The sequence below is a fragment of the Oncorhynchus nerka genome, linkage group LG13, assembly GCF_034236695.1.
Source record: "Oncorhynchus nerka isolate Pitt River linkage group LG13, Oner_Uvic_2.0, whole genome shotgun sequence".
NCBI lineage: Eukaryota > Metazoa > Chordata > Actinopteri > Salmoniformes > Salmonidae > Oncorhynchus > Oncorhynchus nerka.
In genome coordinates, this window is record NC_088408.1 from 68,195,692 (window position 1) to 68,221,168 (window position 25,477).

General features: G+C 43.2%; 1 protein-coding gene and 1 long non-coding RNA gene across 2 annotated transcripts; one reads left to right on the top strand and one right to left on the bottom strand.

Annotated features, from left to right (window-relative positions):
• On the bottom strand, positions 1 to 24,458 carry LOC115139973 (transmembrane protein 132D-like). Its single transcript, XM_029677912.2, has 4 exons — positions 24,250 to 24,458; positions 10,613 to 10,886; positions 4,464 to 4,655; positions 1 to 2,132 (listed from the first exon to the last, which is right to left on the bottom strand). The coding sequence occupies exons 1-4, from the start codon at positions 24,414 to 24,416 to the stop codon at positions 951 to 953; spliced, it is 1,815 nt and encodes a 604-aa protein (XP_029533772.2). The 5' UTR covers positions 24,417 to 24,458; the 3' UTR covers positions 1 to 950.
• LOC135574728 (uncharacterized) lies at positions 23,490 to 25,477 on the top strand. The gene is made up of 3 exons (XR_010465615.1): positions 23,490 to 24,371; positions 24,842 to 24,861; positions 25,080 to 25,477. It is a non-coding gene; the product is annotated as an uncharacterized LOC135574728 (long non-coding RNA).

Sequence of the window (25,477 nt, forward strand, 5' to 3'; positions counted from 1 at the left end):
CTTCCAGTGGCTTCATTTGTCTTCACCATGGAAATGTAACATTTGTGAAATGATTCCATTACAACTCCTACACCACATTAGAGTACGACCAGGTTTGTGCTGTGTGGCTTATATGAAGACATAACCTGGAAAAGCACTCATCTCCATTCAGTCATTGGAGATAGTGGGTAGCAAAAAGGAATTCATGTTGGCATGTGTAATGTATTCCCATGTGGTTGGTGGATTGAAGTGGACACGCACCTCTACACTGTTGTATGTTCTTTAAATGACAGTTATGAAAATACAATATACAGAGCAACAATACAATGCCTTGTAGGAGGACTGGTCAGTATATACATAGCCGTTTCTCTGTGCCTTCGGGTAAAGATGAACCTAAAATGTGTGCCTTTATTTCAAACCACATGCAGGACGTTCTGTAGGCTCTGGTCTATCCTTTGGGCCCAGACATTTGTCAAAAAACAAAAAAAAGACAGGATGTGGAATAGGAAATCAATATTCAAAATGCTACAAAACTTCCAAAACCTTTCAATGAGTACTTTATATACATCTTGAATATTTGTTCATTTACATTCTTAAATCTACATGTCATCATCTGCGTAACATTTTGTTTTTTGTCAGTAATGCAGAGCTAGTCTGGGAACATGGCTTGAGTCTACCTACAAAAGAACCATCACGAAATAATGATTAAACGGTAGGAAGATATTCAGAGATAAACAAATTATTAAAAAATGATATGTTTCTTTTCAAGTTAACGATTTGCCATTAGTCCTGTGTGGTATCATTACTATTTTTGTCCTCTTGAATTAATTTTCCCTTTGGCAGTCCCATGTGATTCACAAAAATGTTGCTTCCAGATTTCAACCTCTTCTAGGTTCAGCATTAGGTGCTGTCCAGGCCCAGCTCACTGTGAAAGGCATAAGGGTGAGTTATAAGTGCACTGAGCACACAGATTATGCCACCTCTTTTAAAGCACTGTCATTTAACCTCTCCATGTAGTTCCGAAGCTCCTTGGAGTCCCCCTGCTCTACATCTTGGCACACCCACTTAATGTCCTGGCTGTGGCTCATGCTCAGTGTGCTGACAGTGGGGCAGCCATTGTCTGACGGGATGGTGGTGAACGTGGTGAACTTCACACGCTTCCTCTTTGTGGTAGGCGAGTCTCCTTTGCTGTCCTTGGCTGTGCAGCTCACCCTGTCTGCTGCCCGGTGCACCTGGCCCTGCACGTTCTTCTGGGAAGAGGCACCGTTGAGCAGGTGGCTGCCCTCTTCCAGCCCGGCACTGCAGTCCACCATGGAGGTGAGCTCGTCCTGCTGTGGGGACAGGCTCATGTGGCTCTCCAGCAGCTCTGCCTCGTTCCCCAGCCACACCCAGTCGTGGGCGTGGTTCATGCTCTCCTGGCCCTCGATGGACAGCTCCTTGTGGCGGTACTTGAGGGTGTAGGAGATGCAGTTGATGAGGAAGACCAGGATGGCCAGGCAGAAGACCCCCAGCAGGGCGTACATGCCGATCTCCAGGTCAGTGAGGCCCCGGGCTGTCTGGATCAGATCATCCTCCATGTTGTGGCTGCGAGGGAGGTCCACCTGGGCAGGGAAGTCTGGCATGTTCTGGACCTGGTTCCCATCATCTGACAGCTTGTCTCCGTTGGGCCTCCTGATGATGGTACTCTTAGTGGTGGTGGTGACCTTCCTCATGACACCGTCCTCCATGTCAGAGATGGAGCTGCCGTAGTAGTGGGCTTCTAATCCAGTCCTGTCCTGGGAGGGGGACTGCTGCCTGCGGTCGCTGGCCCTGTTCTCCAGGTCCTCACCCTCTGGCCCGTAGTCACTGTTTCTGGAGGTGCCACTGTCGCTCTGGCCAAACTTCACCTTGACGTTGCAGTTCCCTGCAGCCAAAACGCTGCGCCGCTTGAACTTCTGGCAGAGCTCACAGACGGTCATCTCCACCCTGACCAGCAGGCCCTGGCCCTCAGCCTCAGTCACGATCACAGGCCACTTCCAGGAGGGGTCCTGCTGCACCGTCACCACCTCCTCATCCAGAGACGTGGCCGTCAGGACAAAGTAGTCTGAGTTGTACAGGTCCAGAGGAGCCATGGAGCCATCACTGAAGTGTAGCCACGCGCTAATCAGGGCCTCCTGGACAAACACACACACACAAACAAGAGCAAAGAAAATAAAAATAAAGAAAAACAATCTCATGTAACACTGACAGTGACCTCAAGCAGGGTCACATTACCACATTTCGTAGAGCAGCAACCTCACCATTAGTAGAGAATAATGAAGGGTTGAAAAATACCTATTTAAAACCTATTTATTTATTAGATCTAAGAATGTAGAAATAAGACAGAGCCTATTTCAGAAATGTTCCTGTGCTGTTATTTCATTAGGCAAGCTTATCATTTACATCACTGTACATAGTAATTGGTAACTGCCAAAATTAAAGAAATCAAACTAATTCCATGAGGGAAACATTTCTATCACAGGAACAAGAAAACAAACAAGACTTCAAACGTACAAGGTTCAAAGGATCAGAATGTAAAATTACAACAACAGTACTTTTATACTCTTTTGCATTTTTAGAAATGTAGGGCTACAGCACTGTGGGTCATAAAAGCCATGTACAAAAGTATGTGGACACCCCTTCAAATGAGTGGATTCAGATATTTTAGCCACACCTGTAGCTGACAGGTGGACCGCTGAGTACTGAAGCCCGTAAAAATCATCTGTCCTCAGTTGCAACAATCACTACCGAGTTTGAAACTGCCTCTGGAAGCAACGTCAGCACAATAACTGTTTCTCGGGAGCTTCATGAAATGGGTTTACATGGCCGAGCAGCCGCACACAAGCCTAAGATCACCATGCGCAATGCCAAGCATCGGCTTGAGTGGTGTAAAGCTGCCTTCATTTGAATCTGGAGCAGTGGAAACGCGTTCTCTGGAGTGAAGAATCACGCTTCACCATTTGGCAGTCTGGGTTTGGCAGATGCCAGGAGAACGCTACCTGCCCCAATGCATAGTGCACACGGTAAAGTTTGGTGAAGGAGAAATATTGATCTGGGGCTGCTTTTCATGGTTAGGGCTAGGCCACTTAGTTCCAGTGAAGGGAAATTTTTACGCTACAGTATACAATGACATTCTAGACAATTCTGTGCTTCCAACTTTCTGGCAACAGTTTGGGCAAGGCCCTTTCCTGTACAAAGCGAGGTCCATACAGAAATGGTTTGTCGAGATCCGTGTGGAAGAACTTGACTGGCCTGCATAGAGCCCTGACCTTAATTCCATCGAACACCTTTGGTATGAATTGGAACCCCAACTACGAGCAAGGCCTTAAGCCTTCCCAGAAGAGTGGAGGCTGTTATAGCAGCAAAGGGGGGACCAACTCCATATTAATGCCCATGATTTTGGAATGAGATGTTCGGCGAGCAGGTGTCCACATACTTTTGGTAATGTAGTGGGAATCATAAGGTAGAGGATATCCCACTAAAATGCCACTGTTTTGTTAACTCAGCTGCTGTGCTCAGCAGTGGGGCTGCTGAAGGGAAGACGGCTCATGATAATGGCTGGAATGGAGCGAATGGAATGGCATGGAAACCATGTGTTTGATGTTTATTTGATACCATTGCACTGATTCCGCCCCAGCCATTACCACGAGCCGTCCTCACCAATTAAGATACCATCCACCTCCTCCTGTGGTGCTCAGACAGCTGAAGGGATTAAAAGATAGGGAAAATACAGTATCAGACAGTCACATTAAAGACAGCAAATGGGGATTTGCCACAGACAAGCATCTGAAGTCCCTTTCTTGCTGTGATGTTTCTTTTTAATATGGACACAGGACAAATCACCAGGAGCAGGGAAGGAGATCCATCAGTGGGCTGCAATTGCTCTCTAATTACAGATCCTCTAGGGGAATTCCTGCACACTTATCCCCACACTGACATTATCCCTACAGAGATAGGACTGATAAAACTAGCCTGTCCTCCATTCTATCCTTCACTAGAAAGAGAAAGGGATCAAAGCGTTCATGAGAGAAGGAGAGCGAGGGAGAAACGAAGGCGAAAGACGATAGGACAGCTAGAGTTTGGCCTGTAAAATGTGTTTTCTTACAGAAACTTGCAGTGTTGCTTTTACACGCTCTGAGATTAAGCTTCCCTTTCTATTAGATGCTCAAGGAAACACATTCTGTCACACTCTGCTTTTCAAGAGTTGGTGTTAAGAGGGTTAGGAATGCAGTGGAACAAACAAACAAGCGCAGGCATTCACACACCCAACACACACACACACACACACACATGTTCACAGTACTTACTGAATGTTCACATTAAAGGACTGCAATTGTGTAAAAGGGGATCCAAACAGACAAGGCTTACATTAAATAAACTACTATAAACTGTTTCTTAAATCCTCATTTTAATCAAAGGGGCTGCTAACTGATCGTTTTCAAAGATCTGCAGTATGTTGAACAGACCTGTTTTGGGCTCTGCAGCACTTCCTGTGTGGTTGCCGTGGCGAGGATTGCCCTGTTGCTCCCTGGGCTGAGCTGCAGGTTCAGAGCCAGGCTGGTGACCAGCTGCACCCCCAGCTCTGTGATGGTTACTTTGTTATTCACTACTGTCACCGTCTTCTCTGCCAGGATGGAGTCAGACAGGGGGGACAGGACCTGGGCCAACACAAGGGAGATGGAGGAGAGAGAGAGAGAGAAACCCTTGGGATTAATCCAGATTATGGACGGGACATGAAAAGCATTACTCTTTGAAATAAACAATTATTACATTATTCCAGGATGCTCTGTAAATCCTGCAGTGATTCTCAGCTCTGACCTTGATGCCTTCCAACATTATGCTGGCTTCCATTTAATTTGATGAGTACATAGATTGAGTTATTTGATGGTAAATGGAGTGACCTGAACAAGCCCTTCCACTATTCATTGTCAGGTGTTTATCCAGGAAACATTAATCAAATGATGATGTGGAGAGAAAACCACCAGCAATACACACTGGAGTAGGCGAGGACCGATCAAGGACACATTTCTGCTGTTAATGGACCTTTCCTAGTAATCCAATTAGTGCAAACCTAATTTCATTAATCTCATTTTGAAAATCAAAGAGATCTTTCCATGCGTGCCCAATCATTGAGACCCCTCTATAGCTGTATTGCAGGATAGAACAGCGGCGTCTGGTAAGACAAGGGGCGGCAGACTTTGTATTTTTGTAAATAACAGCTGGTGCAGAATATCTAAAGAAGTCTCAAGGTTTTACTCGCCTGAGGTAGAGTATCTCATGATAAACTGTAGACCACACTATCTACCTAGATAGTTTTCATCTGTATTTTTCGTAGCTGTCTACATACCACCACCGACTGAGGCTGGCACTATGACCACACTCAATGAACTGTATTCCACCATATGCAAACAGGAAAACGCTCATCCAAAGGGGGCTCTTTGTGGTCGGGGACTTTAATGCAGGTAAACTTGAATCGGTCTTACCAAATTTATATCAGCATGTTAAATGTGCAACCAGAGGGAAAAAAACTCTGGACCACCTTTACACATACAGAGAGGCATACAAAGCTCTCCCTCACCCTCCGTTTGGCAAATCTGACCATAATTCCATCCTCCTGATTCCTGCTTACAAGAAAAAATTTAAGCAGGAAGCATCAGTGACTCGATCAATAAAAAAGTGGTAAGATGAAGCAGATGCTAAGTTACATGGCTGTTTTGCTAGTACAGACTGGGATATGTTCCGGGATTCCTCCGATGGGATTGAGGACTACACCACATCAATCTTTGGCTTCATTAATAAGTGCATAGATGACGTCGTCCCCACAGTGATCATACGTACATACCCCAACCAGAAGCCATGGATTACATGCAACATCCGCACTGAGCTAAAGGCTAGAGCTGCCGCTTTCAAGGAGCGGGACTCTAACCCGGAAGCTTATAAGAAATCCTGCTATATCCTCCGACGAACAATCAAACAGGCAGAGCGTCAATACAGGACTAAGATCGAATAGTACTACTCCAGCTCTGACACTGGTCGGATGTGGCAGGGCTTGCAAACAATTACAGACTACAAAGGGAAGCACACCCGAGAGCTGCCCAGTGACATGAGCCTACCAGACGAGCTAAACTACTTCTATGCTCGCTTCAAGGCTAATAGCACTGAAACATGCATGAGAGCACCAGCTGTTCTGGAAGACTGTGTGATCACGCTCTCCGCAGCCGATGTGAGTAAGACCGTTAAACAGGTCAACATTCACAAGGCTGCAGGGCCAGACGGATTACCAGGACGTGTACTGGGAGCTTGCGCTGACCAACTGGCAAGTGTCTTCACTGACATTTTCAACCTCTCCCTGTCCGAGTCTGTAATACCAACATGTTTGAAGCAGTCCCTGTGCCCAAGAACACTAAGGTAACCTGCCTAAATGACTACTGACCCGTAGCACTCACGTCTGTAGCCATGAAGTGCTTTGAAAGGCTGATCTTGGCTCACATCAACACCATTATCCTAGAAACCCTAGACCCCTCCAGTTTGCATACTGCCCTAACAGATCCACAGATGATGCAATCTCTATTGCACTCCACACTGCCCTTTCCCACCTGGACAAAAGGAACACCTATCTGAGAATGCTATTCATTGACTACAGCTCAGCGTTCAACACCATAGTGCCCTCAAAGTTCATCAAAAAGTCTGGGACAACACCTCCCTCTGCAACTGGATCCTGGACTTCCTGACGGACCGCCGCCAGGTGGTAAGGGTCGGTAACAACACATTTGCCACGCTGATCCTCAACACAGGGGCCCCTCAGGGGTAGGTGCTCAGTCCCCTCCTGTACTCCTTGTTCACTCATGACTGCACAGCCAGACAAGACTCCAATAGCATCATTAAGATTGTCAATGACACAAACGTGGTAGGCCTGATCACCGACAACGACGAGACAGCCTATAGGGAGAAGGTCAGAGACCTGTCCGTGTGGTGCCAGGACAACAACCTCTCCTTCAACGTGATCAAGACAAAGGAGATGATTGTGGACTACAGGAAAAAGAGGACCGAGCATGCCCCCATTCTCATCAACGGGGCTTTAGTGGGGCAGGTTGAGAGCTTCACGTTCCTTGGTGTCCACATCACCAACAAACTAACATGGTCCAAGTCGACCAAGACAGTTGTGACGAGGGCACGACAAAACCTATTTCCCCTCAGGAGATTTGGCATGGGTCCTCAGATCCTCAAAAGGTTCTACAGGTGCACCATCGAGAGCATCCTGACTGGTTGTGTCACTGCCTGGTATGGCAACTGCTCGGCCTCCGACGGCAAGGCACTACAGAGGCTAGTGCGTACGGCCCAGTACATCACTGGGGCATAGTTTCCTGCCATCCTGGACAGTGACACACATATACATATACATATACATACATATACATATATACACATATATATATACATATACATATATACATATACACACACAGTGGGGCAAAAAAGTATTTAGTCAGCTACCAATTGTGCAAGTTCTCCCACTTAAAAAGATGACAGAGGCCTGTAATTTTCATCATAGGTACACTTCAACTATGACAGACAAAATGAGGGGAAAAAACCCAGAAAATCACATTGTAGGATTTTCTATGAATTTATTTGCAAATTATGGTGGAAAATAAGCATTTGGTCACCTACAAACAAGCAAGATTTCTGGCTCTCACAGACCTCTAACTCCTTCTTTAAGAGGCTCCTCTGTTCTCCACTTGTTACCTGTATTAATGGCACCTGTTTGAACTTGTTATCAGTATAAAAGACACCTGTCCACAACCTCAAACAGTCACACTCCAAACTCCACTATGGCCAAGACCAAAGAGCTGTCAAAGGACACCAGAAACTAAATTGTAGACCTGCACCAGGCTGGTAAGACTGAATCTGCAATAGGTAAGCAGCTTGGTTTGAAGAAATCAACTGTTGGAGTAATTATAGGAAATGGAAGACATACAAGACCACTGATAATCTCCCTCGATCTGGGGCTATACGCAAGATCTCACCCCGTGGGGTCAAAATGATCACAAGAACGGTGAGCAAAAATCATAGAACCACACGGGGGGACCTAGTGAATGACCTGCAGAGAGCTGGGACCAAAGTAACAAAGCCTACCATCAGTAACACACTACGCCGCCAGGGACTTAAATCCTACAGTGCCAGACTGTGTCCCCCTGCTTAAGCCAGTACATGTCCAGGCCCGTCTGAAGTTTGCTAGAGAGCATTTGGATGATCCAGAAGAAGATTGGGAGAATGTCAGATGAAACCAAAATAGAACTTTTTGGTAAAAACTCGTCGTGTTTGGAGGACAAAGAATGCTGAGTTGCATCCAAAGAACACCATACCTACTGTGAAGCATGGGGGTGGAAACATCATGCTTTGGGGCTGTTTTTCTGCAAAGGGACCAGGACGACTGATCCGTATAAAGGAAAGAATGAATGGGGCCATGTATCATGAGATTTTGAGTGAAAACCTCCTTCCATCAGCCTAGGGCATTGAAGATGAAACTTGGCTGGGTCTTTCAGCATGACAATGATCCCAAACACACCGCCCGGGCAACGAAGGAGTGGCTTTGTAAGAAGCATTTCAAGGTCCTGGAATGGCCTAGCCAGTCTCCAGATCTCAACCCCATAGAAAATCTTTGGAGGGAGTTGAAAGTCTGTGTTGCCCAGCAACAGCCCCAAAACATCACTGCTCTAGAGGAGATCTGCATGGAGGAATGGGCCAAAATACCAGCAACAGTGTGTGAAATCCTTGTGAAGACTTACAGAAAACGTTTGACCTCTGTCATTGCCAACAAAGGATCTATAACAAAGTATTGAGATAAACTTTTGTTATTGACCAAATACTTATTTTCCACCATCATTTGCAAATAAATTCATTAAAAATCCTACAATGGGATTTTCTGGATTCTGGATTTCTTTTTCTAATTTTGTCTGTTATAGTTGAAGTGTACCTGTGGTGAAAATTACAGGCCTCTCTCATCTTTTTAAGTGGGAGAACTTGCACAATTGGTGGCTGACTAAATACTTTTTTGCCCCACTGTATATATCCACACTACCGTTCAAAAGTTTGGGGTCACCAAGAAATGTCGCTGTTTTTGAAAGAAGAGCAATTTTTTTGTCCATTAAAATAACATCAAATTGATCATAAATACAGTGTAGACATTGTTAATGTATTAAATGACTGAAGAGGTGACTCTGGGATGCTGGCCTTCTAGGCAGAGTTGCAAAGAAAACGCCATATCTCAGTCTGGCCAATAAAAACAAAAGATTAAGATGGGCAAATGAACACAGACACTGGACAGAGGAATTCTGCCTAGAAGGCCAGCATCCCAGAGTCGCCTCTTCATTGTTGACATTGAGACTGTTTTTTTGCGGGTATCATTTAATGAAGCTAATGTACTTATCCTCTTGCTCAGTTGTGCACTGGGGCCTCCCACCCCCCTTTCTATTCTGGTTAGTGCCCGTTTGTAATCGAACCCACAAATGCTGATGCTCTTGTCTAAGGCCAGTTTTATTACTTCTTTAATCAGCACCACAGTTTTCAGCTGTGCTAACATAATTGCAAAAGGGTTTTCTATTGATCAATTAGCCTTTTAAAATTATCAACTTGGATTAGCTAACACAACGTGCAATTGGGACACAGGAGTTATGTTTTCTGATAATGGGCGTCTACGCCTATGTAGATATTCCATTAAAAATCAGTCGTTTCCATCTACAATAGTCATTTACAACATTAACAATGTCTATAATTCAATGTTATTTTAATGGACAAAAAATGTGCTTTTCTTTCAAAAACAAGGACATTTCTAAGTGACCCCAAGCTTTTGAACGGTAGTGTATATTATTATTTTTTAAAACCTCATTGTTGTTTAGCGGCTTGTATTTATGCATTTCGCTGTTGTATTCGGCGCCCGTGACTAACACAATTTGATTTTAGCTCTTTGTGAGGGAAGAGGTGTGACAGACCGGTAGTTTGGCCTGTCTCATCTCGTGCTTTTGGGCTGGGGAGTATTTTCCTCTGTGCCCAGCCTAACGGGAGGCAGGAGCCAGAGGACGGGTAGTGATGAGTGTGGAGGTGAGGGTACATCTGCCTGCAAGACAGATGGATGAGTCCACACTGTCAAGATGCTGATCGGTTTCACACAGATATCATTAACTGACTGCTATTTATCCAGTTAGCCTGTTTAGACTGACAAATGAAAGGACCCTGCTAGAGATGGCATGCTTACAATCTGCACCAGGGTGAGGCCCCATTTACTGTAACCACAGCCCAGACCTGGAGACATGGGACCATTGATAACCACCTGTCTGGCTGACTGAATGCACAAATATAGATTTTATCTCCTCCACTCGACATTTGCAAATCCCATTGTTATGACTGACTTAAGATGACTGTTTTAAGGTATTTTCAGCCCTAATATTAAAACAGACAGCGATGTTTTACTGTTCTATTTTCCAACTCCTTTCACCTCCCCTTTACTCCTCTCTCTATTCACACTTGTTCTGTTTATTTTTTCTCATCCTTCGTACTGAAACACCTTATTATAACACACATACTGCACTGTACACGCATGCAGACACATACAGCGTACCTGGATGGTGGTCATCCCCATGTCCAGTCCCACGAGTATGCACCCGTCCTGTAGCTGAGCTATCTGGGGGTCCTCCACCTTCAGGAAGTCCCACACCAGCCCAGTGATGTCCATCTGCCAATCACTGCCCAGCATGAAGGTCAGCTGACCACGGGGGTCGGCAGCTTCGGCCACGAAGTGTGTCAACACTCGAACCATGGCATTCTGGTACTGTAACGTGCAGCTCCTTCCTCTCCGGTCTTCATCATCCTCATCATCACTGTCCAGTGCAGACCTGCCATTACAAACAAAGCCAGTCATTTAACATGAGAAACTAACCCCAACACTGGACAAGTCTAACATGAACATCTCTAACACCCACCCACTGATAGCAAATTCTGTTCAGGACGCTATAGGCAACCAATCATCTTCTCAAAGAAGGAAGTGTGTCTCAATGAGAATATTTATTGCAGTGTGAAAACAAGGCTTACAAGGTTACACTGTTGCTTTTGTAAAGTTGCTTTTAAACAAATAACTATGTCATACATACACAGCACACTTTTAGTAAGATAAATATCAGTGTTTGCTTTGTAGAAGTAATTCTGCCACAGCAGCACTGGTGTCAAGCAGTGGGACAGGACAGGCGTGCCTCTGATAAACACCAGTGTGCTAATCACAGCACTGGAAAAAGTTCCATCTAAGCAAGCCTAAATATCTTATATTGAGTGATCCTTTTTTAAATCTTACCAAAATAAGCAAATCATTTTGCTTATTTTAATCTTAAATGGAAACTCCAACAATGTTAAACCTCATTTTCTTGATCTCCAGCACAATACCAGTGTCTAAATTTGTGAAAACAGCATATTTCTACGTTTTGTAAAACAAATAAAAAGTTGCAAAGTTCTACCCGATCTTCAAAAGTTAAAACAGTGATTTTCAAACACCGAGATTCGCGGTGACGTAAGGGAACAAAAAATATTATTCTCACTCTGGCTAGAAACCTGTTGCAGGTTTTTCAAAATCACTGTTTTTCTTACTTTTACTCCTACCCTGTGAGCATTTTGTAGGACCTTATCTTTCTAACCACAGATCATAGGAATGTGCCGTTTCCATATACAGGGCTGTGAAAAAGTATTTTCCCCCTTTCAAATTTTCTCTACTTCTGCATATTTTATTATATTGAACATTATCAGAGCTTCAACCAAAACCTAATATTAGATAAAGGGAACCTGAGTGAACAAATAACAGAACAATGACATACTTATTTCATTTATTTCATAATCAAAGTTATGCAATACCCAATGCCCCTGTGTGAAAAAGTAATTGCCCCCTTACACTCAATAACTGGTTATGCCACCTTTAGCAGCAATAACTCCAAACAAATGCTTCCAGTAGTTGTTGATCAGTCTCTCACATCGCTGTGCAGGAATATTGGCCCACTCTTCCATGCAGAACTGCTTTAACTCAGCAACATTTGTGGGTTTTCAAGCATGAACTGTCACAACATCTCAATTAGGTCTGGACTTTGACTAGGCCATTCCAAAACTCAAAATGTGTTGCTTTTTAGCCATATTCACGTAGACTTGATTGTACAGAGCAGAATTCATGGTTCCTTCTATTTAGACAAGTTGTCCAGTTCCTGAGAAAGCAAAGCATCCCCAAACCATCACACAACCACCACCACACGTTCTTACTGTGGAATGCAGTGTTTGGTTTGCGCCAGGCCATCCATCTGTGAGCTGAAGATGAAGCTCAGCTGGGTCATGCAGCAAGACAATGATCCAAAAAACACAATCAGGTCTACATGAAAATGGTTTAAAAGCCATTTTTTAAATATATTTTACCTTAAATGTAAGTTTTGGTTTAGATTACATAAGATATTAAGGCTTTCTTTGATTTCATTTTTTGCAGAGGGCCTCACCTATCCTGCTGCCTCATCACCTCACGTGTGGCAATAAACACACACACCTACAAGGTTTGATATCATAATGGGAGAGAAAAGAGTGAAAGTTAATCTCTTGAAATGTAATTCTTGTGATTATCCTCGCTCATTGTATTTTTTCCTGTCCGACACCGTTAATAAGTATCCCTCGATGTGTGGCAGAATGGGGTCTGGCAATGAAGAGTGAAGACGCTAGCTAAGCTGGTTAGAGATCAGCCTTAAGGCTCAGCATTTCCACTGACAAGATAAGAAGGATTTCAGAACGAGGGTTATTTTGACAAGTACTCACAGCAATTAATTAGTCTTCAGTAAAACATAATACAACAAGTAAAGTGAATAAAGAATTGCAAATGCCTGCCACTGCGGTGGGACATTTCTAATTTAACTGTAATATGGAATATGCCTCGAGGTGTCGATTCAGCAGATACCAGATTACATTTGGACCTGGCAAAATGTGGAAGCTATACCATCCACTAGGGGCAACATGAGTGCCTATTACCATCTAGTAAGTTTGCCATCTAGTAGGTTTTGCTAGGGTGTTGTGGATGGGGATAGTGGATGGGCGTTTAAGCCGCTGACTGGTTCCGAGGGTCACGTGCAAGGCACTCGTTTTAGTTTTTTGGTTTAAAGCCTTTCCCAAAACCTTAACCCTTAACCACTCAGAATTAATGCCTAAACTTAAGTTTAACCCCATCACTAACCTTAACCCTAAACTTAACCATTCGAAATTCATGCCTAAACGTAAGTTTTTGTTTAACTTTTGCTGAGTTTGGCTGACAGCTAAGATATGCCACTAAGGCGTAATTAGAACGTCAAGCCATGGCATAATTCTATGACAACTAATATACAGCACCACATGACGTAATTCTGTTGCTGCAGTTACGCCACGGGTTGGCGTTTTATTTGGAGATTGGGTTGGGGTTTAGGGTCTTCCCTTGACATGTCCTTTACAGCAGAGCTCCCAGCTCCTATAGGCCAGGGTATGGATAGTGGACAGGTACAGTCCAGGGGGATTATTCCAAGTATGGGTAGAGGGAGAGGATGTGATTGGGGCAGAGTGAGAGAATGTGATTGGGAAAGAGTGAGGGCATGTGATTGGAAACCGAGTGAGAGCATGTGATTGGGGCAGAGAGAGCAAATGTGTTTGGGACAGAATGAGCAGAGGTCCTGTGTGCATTATGTGTGCATTATCAGTTGATGGCTCCCAATCCCTATTGCTAGTATTTTACTCCTGACATAAATCTAATCTGCAGGAAGGCACGGTGCAGCAATCTCCAATCTAATCTAAGATTAAAGGCCCAGTGCAGTCAAAAACGTGATTTCCTGTGTTTTATATACATTTCCACACTATGTGGTTGTAATGATACTATGAAATTGTGAAATGTATGATAATGCCCTTTTAGTGTAAGAGTTGGTTGAGAAGACTGCCATACATTTCACCCTATTTTTGTGGGATGGAGTTTTGGCATTCCACGGGGACATCACCATGTGGTAAATTAATCTAATAGACCAATAAGAAGAGTCCAAACTTCTCTGCCAATAACAGCAAATATTCAGTTTTCCCCTCCCCACTCAGACCACTCCCAGACAGTCCTAGCAAAAATCTTGCTTGATAAATTGCCCTTTACTGAAAAGCTATTTTGTTTATTTTTGACCATTTTAATTGAAAACAATCACTATAACCAGGTCTCCATTCAACCTTTTTATGCCAGTAAAGTACATGTTGGATAAAAAATGTCATGGCAGGCCTGATGGAAACAGCACATGTTTTGGTAAACTTTTGAAACGTCGAACAAATAAAATACACGAGACAAGGTGGGATATTTCTGTGTTGGTAAAATTCATTATGGGAGAAATGGCGGTATATTGGCAAATGTATAAAAAAAAACAGAAATATCACATTTATATAAGTATTCAGACCCTTTACTCAGTACTTTATTGAAGCACCTTTGGCAGCGATTACAGCCTCGAGTCTTCTTGGGTATGATGCGACAAGCTTGGCACATCTGTATTTGGGGAGTTTCTCACAATCTTCTCTGCAGATCCTCTCAAGCTCTGTCAGGTTGGATGGGGAGCTTCGCTGCACAGCTATTTTCAGGTCTCTCCAGAGATGTTCAATCGGGTTCAAGTCCGGGGCTCTGGCTTGGCCACTCAAGAACATTTGGAGACTTGTCCCGAAGCCACTCCTGCATTGTCTTGGCTGTGTGCTTAGGGTTGCTGTCCTATTGGAAGGTGAACCTTTGTCCCAGTCCGAGGTCCTGAGCACTCTGTAGCAGGTTTTCATCAAGGATCTCTCTGTACCAGTGTTTCCTCTGTGTTCATTTTAGTTTTACGCTACACCACGACAGAATCATTCCCACTACACCAAAAGAAACATAGTTTCAATAAAGTTCTGTAAAGCACATTTACCTTTCTTGGTAAATAGATAATCTCAAGAAAGTGACCAGTGTTCGATACAGACGCTCTGCGGCACGAAACACAATTCACTTGAATCACTTCAGAATGCACCTGCGCGAGAAACGGTACACCAGGAACCAGTGCCCGAGTGACCAGTGGGTAATACATAAGCTCTGCGGTGCAAAACACAATTCATGTCAATCACATCAGAATGCTCCTGTGTGAGAAACTGCTCTCGTTCGGGCAAATGAGAAATAAGTGCACTCAGGGTATCCGGAAGGCCAAAGTTAGATACTTTAAGGAGCATTTCTCTCTCTATGGGTCAAACCCCAAGAAGTTATGGAAAACGGTTAAAAACCTAGAGAATAAACCCTCCTCCTCACAGCTGCCCATGTCCCTTAAAGTTGATGATGTGGTTGTTACTGAAAAGAAGCACATGGCTGAGTTTTTTAAATCACCACTTCATTAACCTCTTAAGTCGACCCTCTACTTTTTTGAACATTCTGTTAAAAATCGCGCAACATTTCAGCGCCCTGCTACTCATGCCAGGAATATAGTATATGCATTTGCTTAGTCTGTGTGGATAGAAAACACTCAGACGTTTATAAAACTGGTTAAATCACTGCTGTGGCTTTACCAGAGCGGCATTTACATCCACAGGAAAAACTGATCACTGAAAATGGGAAAATATATCCATGCGCTACTTGAACCCATTGATAAAGGTGAACCACAATTAATTGACTGAGGTTGCAGTACCTACAGCTTCCACACGGTGTCTAGAGTCTTGTCATTTCCCTTCGAGTTTTTTCTTGGTCAAACACATGCAGGGCACCGTATCTCCTTAGGTCTAGGACCGGATATTTTCGTTGAGTTTCTAGCCGGACATTTTTCCAGACGGACAGCTAATGATCTTTACATCCCTCCTGATGAATTTTATCGCTTATTAACGTTTACTAATACCTAAAGTTGCATTACAAACGTATTTCGAAGTGTTTTGTGAAAGTTTATCGTCGACTTTTTGAATTTAAAAAAATGACGTTACGTTTTGAAACGATGTTTTTTTCGTTTATCACACAGTCTACATATAACGATATCTAGGCTTTATATGGACCGATTTAATCGAAATAAAGACCCAAATAGTGTTTATGGGACATCTAGGAGTGCCAACAAAGAAGATGGTGAAAGGTAATGAATGTTTTCTATTTTATTGTGCGGTTTGTGTAACGCCGAAATGCTAATTATTTTGTTTACGTCCCCTGTGGGTCTTTTGGGGTGTTACATGCTATCAGATAATAGCTTCTCATGCTTTCGCCGAAAAGCATTTTAAAAATCTGACTTGTTGCCTGGATTCACAACGAGTGTAGCTTTAATTCGATACCCTGCATGTGTATTTTAATGAACTTTTGAGTTTTAACTAATACTATTAGCATTTAGCGTAGCGCATTTGCATTTCCAGAGCTCTAGTTGGGACGCAAGCGTCCCGAGTAGAAGCAACAGGTTAAGTCGGGATTCCTATTTGACTCAGCCATGCCTTCTTGCCCGTCCATCATTTCCTCATCTCCCACCCCATTCTAATGCGACTAGCCCTGATGCTCCTCCCTCTTTTTCCCCTGCCCCGCTACAAAGTTTCTCCCTGCAGGCAGTCACTGAGTCCGAGATGCTAAAGGAGCTCCTTAAACTTGACCCCAAAAAAACATCTGGGTCAGATGGTTTGGACCCTTTCTTCTTTAAGGTTGCAGCCCCTATCATCACCAAGCCTATCTCTGACCTCTTTAACCTCTCTCCTCTCTGGGAAGGTTCCCATTGCTTGGAGGGCCGCCATGGTGCGTCCTTTATTTAAAAGGGGGAGATCAAGCTGATCCTGACTGTTATAGGCCAATTTCTATGTTGCCCTGTTTATAGAAAGTGTCGGAAAAACTTGTCAATAATCAACTCACTGGCTTTATTGATGTCTATAGTATTCTCCCTGGTATGAAATCTGTTTTTCTGCTCAGGTTATGGATGTGTCAATGCAACCTTAAAGGTCCTAAATGATGTCACAATTGTCCTTGATTCTAAGCAATGTTGTGCTGTTATTTTTATTGACTTGGCCAAAGCTTTTGATACGGTAGACCATCCCATTCTTGTGGGCCGGCTAAGGAGTATTGGTGTCTCTGAGGGGTCTTTGGCCTGGTTGGCTAACTACCTCTCTCAAAGAGTGCAGTGTATAAAGTCAGAACATCTGCTGTCTCAGCCACTTCCTGTCACCAAGGGAGTACCCCAAAGCTCGATCCTAGGACCCTCCCGGATTTTGTTTACAACAAAGCTTTCTTAGTGTACAACAAGCTTACTCCGCCCTTAACCTTGTTCGGAACATCATGAAAACAGAGGTGATGTGGTTTGGTAAGAAAAATGCCCCTCTCCCCACCGGTGTGATTACTACCTCTGAGGATTTTGAGCTTGAGGTAGTCACTCATCACTGTATACCCGTCGCAAGACCCACTGGTTGATGCTTATTTATGAAACCCTTTTAGGCCTCACTCCCCCCTATCTGAGATAGCTACTGCAGCCCTCATCCTCCACATACAAATCAAATCAAATGTATTTATATAGCTCTCCGTACATCAGCTGATATCTCAAAGTGCTGTACAGAAACCCAGTCTAAAACCTCAAACAGCAAGCAATGCAGGTGTTGAAGCACATTGGCAAGGAAAAACTCCCTAGAAATGCCAAAACCTAGGAAGAAACCTAGAGAGGAACCAGGCTATGAGGGGTATTCTGCCACCCGTTTCTCCATTCACAAAGGTCCCCAAAGCACACACATACCTGGGTCGCTCGTCTTTTCAGTTCGCTGCAGCTAGTGACTGGAACGAGCTCCAAAACAACACTCAAACTGGACAGTTTTATCTCCATCTCTTCATTCAAAGACTCAATCATGGACACTTTTACTGACAGTTATGGCTGCTTCGCGTGATGTATTGTTGTCTCTACCTTCTTGCCTTTTGTGATGTTGACTATGCCCAATAATGTTTGTACCATGTTTTGTGCTGCTACCATTTGTTCTGCTGCCATGTTGTATTGCTACCATGTTGTTGTCATGTTGTGTTGCTACCATGCTGTGTTGTCATGTGTTTCTGCTATGCTATGTTGTTGTTTAAGGTCTCTCTTTATGCAGGGTTGTGGTGTCCTATATATATATATATATATATATATATTATATATATATTATTATATTATTATTTTATTATTTTTTTAATATATTTTTTTATCCCAACCCCCGTCCCCACCACAGGAGGCCTTTTACCTTTTGGTCAATAAAGGTTAAATAAATAAATAAATGAAATAAACTAGTTAACTACATAAGCTAGCTATAACCTAAAAACTCTACTATCATAATTTATATCTATAATATTGCTGCCACAATTGTAACGGCAATTAGCTATCCAATATCCTCGAGTATGTTGATGATAGGAACATGGTTAACTAACGTTACTAGTCTAGCAAGTTCGCTAGTTAGTTAGTTTGGAACTGTATCAAGTGCAAGCAAGGTAGCTCCATTTATCGGTCTTTGATTTTTTTTTTCTCAGAATAGTTTATTGAAATATTTCCAGCCACAGCAGCGAACAAGAAAGGCAGAGCAGTGACAAGAGTGTCAGGTAATGTTAACTTAGCTAGCTAGTGTCAAATCAGCCTGAATGAAATGAAACTTTCTTTCGTTAGTTAACTCTTTAAAAGCTTAAGCTATCGGTTTTATAACAAGTGTGATCGATGCTTGGCTGCTGTTTGACAAGCAAAAATAATCTTGCTCTTTTGTACATAATAATCTTATCATGTAGGCTATACCCACACTGTATATGCAAGCTGATAGCTAGAGCACATGTGCCAATACCAGAGTGGGCACTTACGCTATATAACGCAAACATTTTTGTGATAAAACCATCAGTAGAATTCATTTGCACATTGGAATTTAACCACAAAAGTTATTTTTATGTGCACTATGTCATCATGCACAGCCTATTATCCACAAGTGAATTTGATGAAAAATATGCATATTGTTTTTATACAAATTTTGGAATATACGCATGAAAATCGGTCGCCAATTACTTGTTTCCCAGAATGATTTGATATTGAGATTAAAAACAACTGCATTGGACCTTTAATCTAATAGGTAAATCCAACTCGGGGAACAACCTACATCTGAAATAAATTTCTCTCTCTCCTTTATTCACTCTCATTCCCAGATTGAGCTTCGGAAGAAATGTTTGTATCGTGCTGATTTTCCACTGCCCCGTGGACTCTGTTAGGTAATTGTTTTGGCATATTTCTGCATGTTGTTTTTCTATTACAAAGACCTAATGAAGGTCATTTGAGGAGAAATGGACAGAACTGCAGCTGCATTTTCTCTTCCAAGAAAATCTATAGCTTTTATGGTCTACATTTCTGAACAGCATTCAAGTGCGGGTGCACAAAGTAATGTCAAAGGAGGCCAGTTAGTGTCATTGTTTTGGCAAGATCAGCACTTTTTTTCCCACAGAAGTGCTTACAGTGGGAAGATAATGTATGTGGCAGCAAAACAGCCCCAAACCATGATGCTCCCTCCACCACACTTTACAGTTGGGATGAGGTTTTGATGTTGGTATGCTGTGCCTTTTTTCTCCACACATAGTGTTGTGTGTTCCTTCCAAACAACACAACTTTAGTTTCATCTGTCCTCAGAATATTTTGCCAGTAGATCTGTGGAACATCCAGGTGCTCTTTTGCGACTTCAGATGTGCAGCATTGTTTTTTTTTGGACAGCAGTGGTTTCTTCCATTGTGTCCTCCCATGAACACCATTCTTGTTTAGTGTTTTACGTATTGTAGACCAATACAACAACAGAGATGTTAGCATCTTCCGGAGATTTAGCTGACACTCTAGGATTCTTCTTAACCTCATTGAGCATTCTGCGCTGTGCTCTTGCAGTCATCTTTAGTGGACAGCCATTCCTAGGGAGAGTAGCAAAAGCGCTGAAATTTCTGCATTTATAGACAATTTGTCGTACCGTGGACTGACTTTTAGAGATAATTTTGTAACCCTTACCAGCTTTATGCAAGGCAACAATTCTTAATCTTTGGTCTTCTGAGATCTCTTTTGTTCGAGGCATAGTACACATCAGGCAATGCTTCTTGTGAATAGCAAACTCAAATTTTGTGACTGTCTTTTATGGGGCAAGGCAGCTCTAACCAAAATCTCCAGTCTCGTCTTATTGATTCAACTCCAGGTTAGTTGACTCCTGACTCCAATTAGCGCTTGGAGAAGTCATTAGCCTAGGGGTTCACATACTTTTTCCAACCTACACTGTGAATATTTAAATTATGTATTTAATATAGACAAGAAAAATACAATAATTTGTGTGTTATTAGTTTAAGTTTGTCTATTGTTGTGACTTAGATGAAGATCAGATCAAATTTATGCAGAAATCCAGGTAATTCCAAAGGGTTCACATACTTTTTCTTGCTACTGTATATTATTAGAAACATGCAGATGTTCTAAAAACAGAACATAAGAAGCACTTCCCAAATGCAACCTGTAACAAAGGAAACACAGCCATGATAAGAAAATCATCATGACATGTTGCACATCCCTCACAGAGAGCACACTTGTGTCCCTGAGCGAGGGGAATTAATTAATGAGCCTGCTTGTAAACGGTTATCTTGGAGGGGGCTGGGTGGGGGTGGGGAGGAGCAAACCTTGCAAATGAAACACTGAACCTACCGTTCTGGCAAGCACCCCACTCCCAAGGCCTGGACACTGTCGCCAGGACCGGCTCCAGGCATAAGCGACATATGCGGTTACTTAGGGCCCCCGGGTCTCAACTTACTATTGAGAGTTAGAATAGTAAAATACACCAGGTGCAATTTCAATATTTGGTTGTACATCAGCAGTTTTTCTCTTGTTATGTCAGTCACTTAATTAGTTGACAATTAGCCGTGTACATTTTTTTGATTGGTAGTTAGTCTAGCCAGCTATTTAAACTTCTAGTAATCATGGCCAAATACTGACCAGGCACGCAGAGTGCATGCACAGGGGTCTTGACTTCCAGGGGGCTGCCATTGATTTTGTCAGTCAGTCTCACTCAGATATCATATTAACATGGCATAATTTGTAGAATTGTAGAAATTTAGCTTTAAAGGCCCCCAACAGAGGACAATTCCACCCCTATTTCGATGTAATGCCTGTCCTATAGCGTTAAGTCTTGTTTAGGTTCCACCTTCGAAGAAGGATGCAGGCTTCTAATACATATTCAGGAATTGGGGGTGGGAATGTTGTGGTGATTTCCACATGTAGCAGAGAAATAACAACAAGTAGGGCTGTCAGTGCAGCTAGCTAGCATTATCGAGCTAGCAATCTGTTACACCGTATTCCAAAGATTAACCAGCTGGCTAAGCTATGGCCGGTTCTGGAGATGGATTTGTCACAGGTATTTAGAGAAAACTTTGCCACAGATGGATAGGAAAAAACTTTGACTTTGCCATCTATTGTTATCTCCAAAGTTTTGGCATGTTCCATTCGGCCGCGAATCCGCCATTGATATAGAAAGAATAAGATGAAGCTCTGGTAATATGGATAGCCTAACTATTGAAAGGTTTGGACTAGAGATGCGCCATGTTCATTACATTACATTCTAATGAACACTGTGAAAACTTTGGTAGGCTACTGGCAGGCTATTCGGCTAAATTAAATTTAAAACTAAAACATTCCTCTCCACCGTCAAGAAAAGAGGCCACTAAAATGTTTTGCCACCACGTGGCGGGCCCCCCAACCAGAAGCTAGAGCCGGCCCTGACTGTCATTCCCCCTCCCTCTCTCTTTCTCTCTCTTTGTCTCTCCTCTCTCTTTCTTTCTCTCTCTCCCCCGTGTCTGTGTGGAACACTTGGCAGCCTATCAGACGGAAGCAGGTCCCATCTCTTGGTATTGTGGCTCTGAGTGGCCCCCTGCTCTGTGGACGGGTGCTGGTGCCCACTCTTGTCACCAGTCACGCTGCTACTTTGCAAGGTCACGCCTGTTATTCCCTGATAAACAAAGACGGTCTGTCTCCCAGAGGTCTGTCGGCAGCCAAGCCAGAATGGACACACTCTCATCAACAACAACAGAAATGGGCTGTCCCAACACACATTTGGAAAACAACATCGCACATAACACAACAAGCCCCCACAAATCCAGTGACAGTGACACATGTTGTTGTTTTGGCTCTGTACTCTAGCACTTTGGATTTGAAATGATACAATGGCTACGAGGTTCAAGTGCAGACTGTCAGCTTTAATGTGAGGGTATTTTTATCCATATCGGGTGAACAAGTTCCACAGACATGTGATTAACAGAAATGGAATAATGTGTCCCTGAACAAAGGGGGGGTCAAAATCAAAAGTAACAGTATCCGGTGTGGCCATCAGCTGTGCATCTCCTCCTCATGGACTGCACCAGATTTGCCAGTTCTTGCTGTGACATGTTACCCCACTCTTCCACCAAGGCACCTGCAAGTTCTCTGACATTTCTGAGGGGAATGGCCCTGGCCCTCACCCTTCGATCCAACAGGTCCCAGACGTGCTCAATGGGATTGAGATCTGGGCTCTTCGCTGGCCATGGCAGAACACTGACATTCCTGTCTTGCAGGAAATCATGCACAGAATGAGCAGTATGGCTGGTGGCATTGTCATGCTGGAGGGTCATGTCAGCATGAGCCTGCAGGAAGCGTACCACATGAGGGAGGAGGATGTCTTCCCTGTAATGCACAGCTTTGAGATTGCCTGCAATGACAACAAGCTCAGTCCGATGATGCTGTGACACACTGCGCCAGACCATGACGGACCCTTCACCTCCAAATCAATCCTGCTCCAGAGTACAGGCCTCGGTGTAACGCTCATTCCTTCGACGATAAACGCAAATCCAACCATCAACCCTGGTGAGACAAAACCGCGACTTGTCAGTGAAGAGAACTTTTTGCCAGTCTGGTCCAGCAATGGTGGGTTTGTACCGTCTGTAAGCTGTTCCTGTCTTAACGACCGGTGCATGTTCATTAATTGTTTATGGGAAACAGTGTTTGAACCCTTTACAATGAATATCTGTGAAGTTATTTGGATTTGTACGAATTATCTTTGAAAAACAGGGTCCTGGAAAAAGGGACGTTTCTTTTTTTGCTGAGTTTATGTCTATTCAAGTAGTCAAAAGTGTATTATTTTGCCCCATATTCCTAGCACTCAATGATTACATCAAACTTGTGATGCAGTGTTGGATGCATTTGCTGTTTGTTCTGGTTGTGTTTCAGATTACTTTGTGCCCAATATAAATGAATGGTAAATAATGTATTGTGTCATTTTGGAGTCATCTGTATTGTAAATAATAATAGAATATGTTTCTAAACACTTCTACAATCATTTGGATGGTACCATGATTACGGATAGACATGAATGAATCATGAATAATGATGAGTGAGAAAGTTATAGACGCACAAATATCATAAGTTAATCAAAAAGTTAACCTCCCATGTTATTGTAATGGTGAGAGGTTAGCATGTCTTGGGGGAAGACATGCTAACCTCTCACCATTACAATAACATGGGAGGTTAACTTTTTTCGGGGGGTATGATATTTGTGCGTCTAACTTTCTCACTCATCATTATTCACGATTCATTCAAGTCATGGTAGCATCCAAATGATTGTAGACATGTTTAGAAGCAAATTCTATTCTTCTTCACAGTAAAAGTGACCGCAAAATGACACAATTCAATATTTACCATTCATTTATTTGGATTTACCATTCATACCCTCAAATGAATACTGTCAGTCTGCACTTTAACCTCATAGTCATTATATCCTTTCAAATCCAAAGTGCTGGAGTACAGAACCAAAACAACACAAAATGTGTCACTGTCCCAATACTTTTGGAGCTCACTGTATATGCCTCGTTGTCAGTCAGTGAAAAAGTTTAATGAGCCAGAGGCCTTTATTTCCAGGCTGGCAGGCGAGGGAAGGGACACTTTCCAGACACAATAGTGAATATGTCCAGTACTAATTCCAGTAGGTAGACCTGAGTTCTGCTCCCACCATTGGAGTGTGAGGCCAGCAGAATAAGGTGTTGGTGGATAAGGTGTTAGAGGAGACGAGATCTCGGGCCCGGGGGGAGATGTGTGACCTTCACACAAAGGTTCATATAAAGGGCAGAACAATATCATATGTTGAAAATAAGAGCTTTTGTGCATGCTCTTTCGATCATCTCCATTTTCTGTCCACTTACCTGGCGTGGACTGCATGGGTGAAGAGTCTGTCCATGTGATTCTATGGAGGGGGACGAGGGACACATACCTTTGGCTGCTGGTCATGATGGGCACCCTCCATCCCTTGATCTGGCTGAGCTCTGTGTCAGACACCTCGATCTGGAGGGGCAGCCGTGGGATCCACACGTTCATCTCCAGTTGGGCACTCAGGTAGCTGTAGGTGAAGTTCACCATCATCCTCACCTTGCCCTTCATCTCCTTCCCATTCACAAACACGTAGTCACACCTGTCTGACACCTGGACAGGAATATGAGAGGGGAGAGAAGCATGTGTAAGTGTCACCTAAAGAGATCCCCAACCAAGCAGCACCATCAGAACCAGACAAATCCAACTCAATGGACAAGGCTGGACACAAGCATGCACGTGGACACACACAGCTTTATTTTCATGACATTTCTGGACTTTTTGGGGAGTAAAAAATGTTTCAACATTAAAAATCCTATTTTCCCTAACCCTTAACCTAACTTTAACCCTATCCTTAACCCCGAAAACCCTAACCTTAAGTCTTACCCTAACCTTAACCTCGAAACCTAACCCTTAAGCTTAAAATATCATTTGAACAAATTTAGAACATGGAAAAAGTCCTGACTTTTTTTGTTCTTGTTTTTCTACCTTGTCAGGATATTGGGGTCATGATAAGGTAGGAGAACAAGTACACACATACACACTTTTCAAACTGCAATGTACTGTACTGTACTGTAGGTTGTCTATAATTTTCACCCTAAAATGGACCAATATGAGAGGCACTACATCTTGGTCATGTTCTGTTATAATCTCCACCCGCACAGCCAGAAGAGGACTGGCCACCCCACATATGCTCTCTCTAATTCTCTCTTTCTTTCTTTCTCTCTCTCGGAGGACCTGAGCCCTAGCACCATGCCCCAGGACTACCTGACATGATGACTCCTTGCTGTCCCCAGTCCACCTGGCCGTGCTGCTGCTCCAGTTTCAACTGTTCTGCCTTATTATTATTCGACCATGCTGGTCATTTATGAACATTTGAACATCTTGGCCATGTTCTGTTATAATCTCCACCCGGCACAGCCAGAAGAGGACTGGCCACCCCACATAGCCTGGTTCCTCTCTAGGTTTCTTCCTAGGTTTTGGCCTTTCTAGGGAGTTTTTCCTAGCCACCGTGCTTCTACACCTGCATTGCTTGCTGTTTGGGGTTTTAGGCTGGGTTTCTGTACAGCACTTTGAGATATCAGCTGATGTACGAAGGGCTATATAAATAAATTTGATTTGATTTGATTTGA

What these genes read in the sequence shown, in the direction of transcription:
- LOC115139973 (XM_029677912.2), bottom strand. Translation starts at nt 24,416, where the DNA reads ATGAAGGGCAAGGTGAGGATGATGGTGAACTTCACCTACAGCTACCTG. An exon ending in TGGGGATGACCACCATCCAG is followed by an intron (nt 4,656 to 10,612) that starts GTACGCTGTATG and finishes GTGTTGGCCCAG; the next exon opens with GTCCTGTCCCCCCTGTCTGA. An exon ending in TGCTGCAGAGCCCAAAACAG is followed by an intron (nt 2,133 to 4,463) that starts GTCTGTTCAACA and finishes GTGTTTGTCCAG; the next exon opens with GAGGCCCTGATTAGCGCGTG.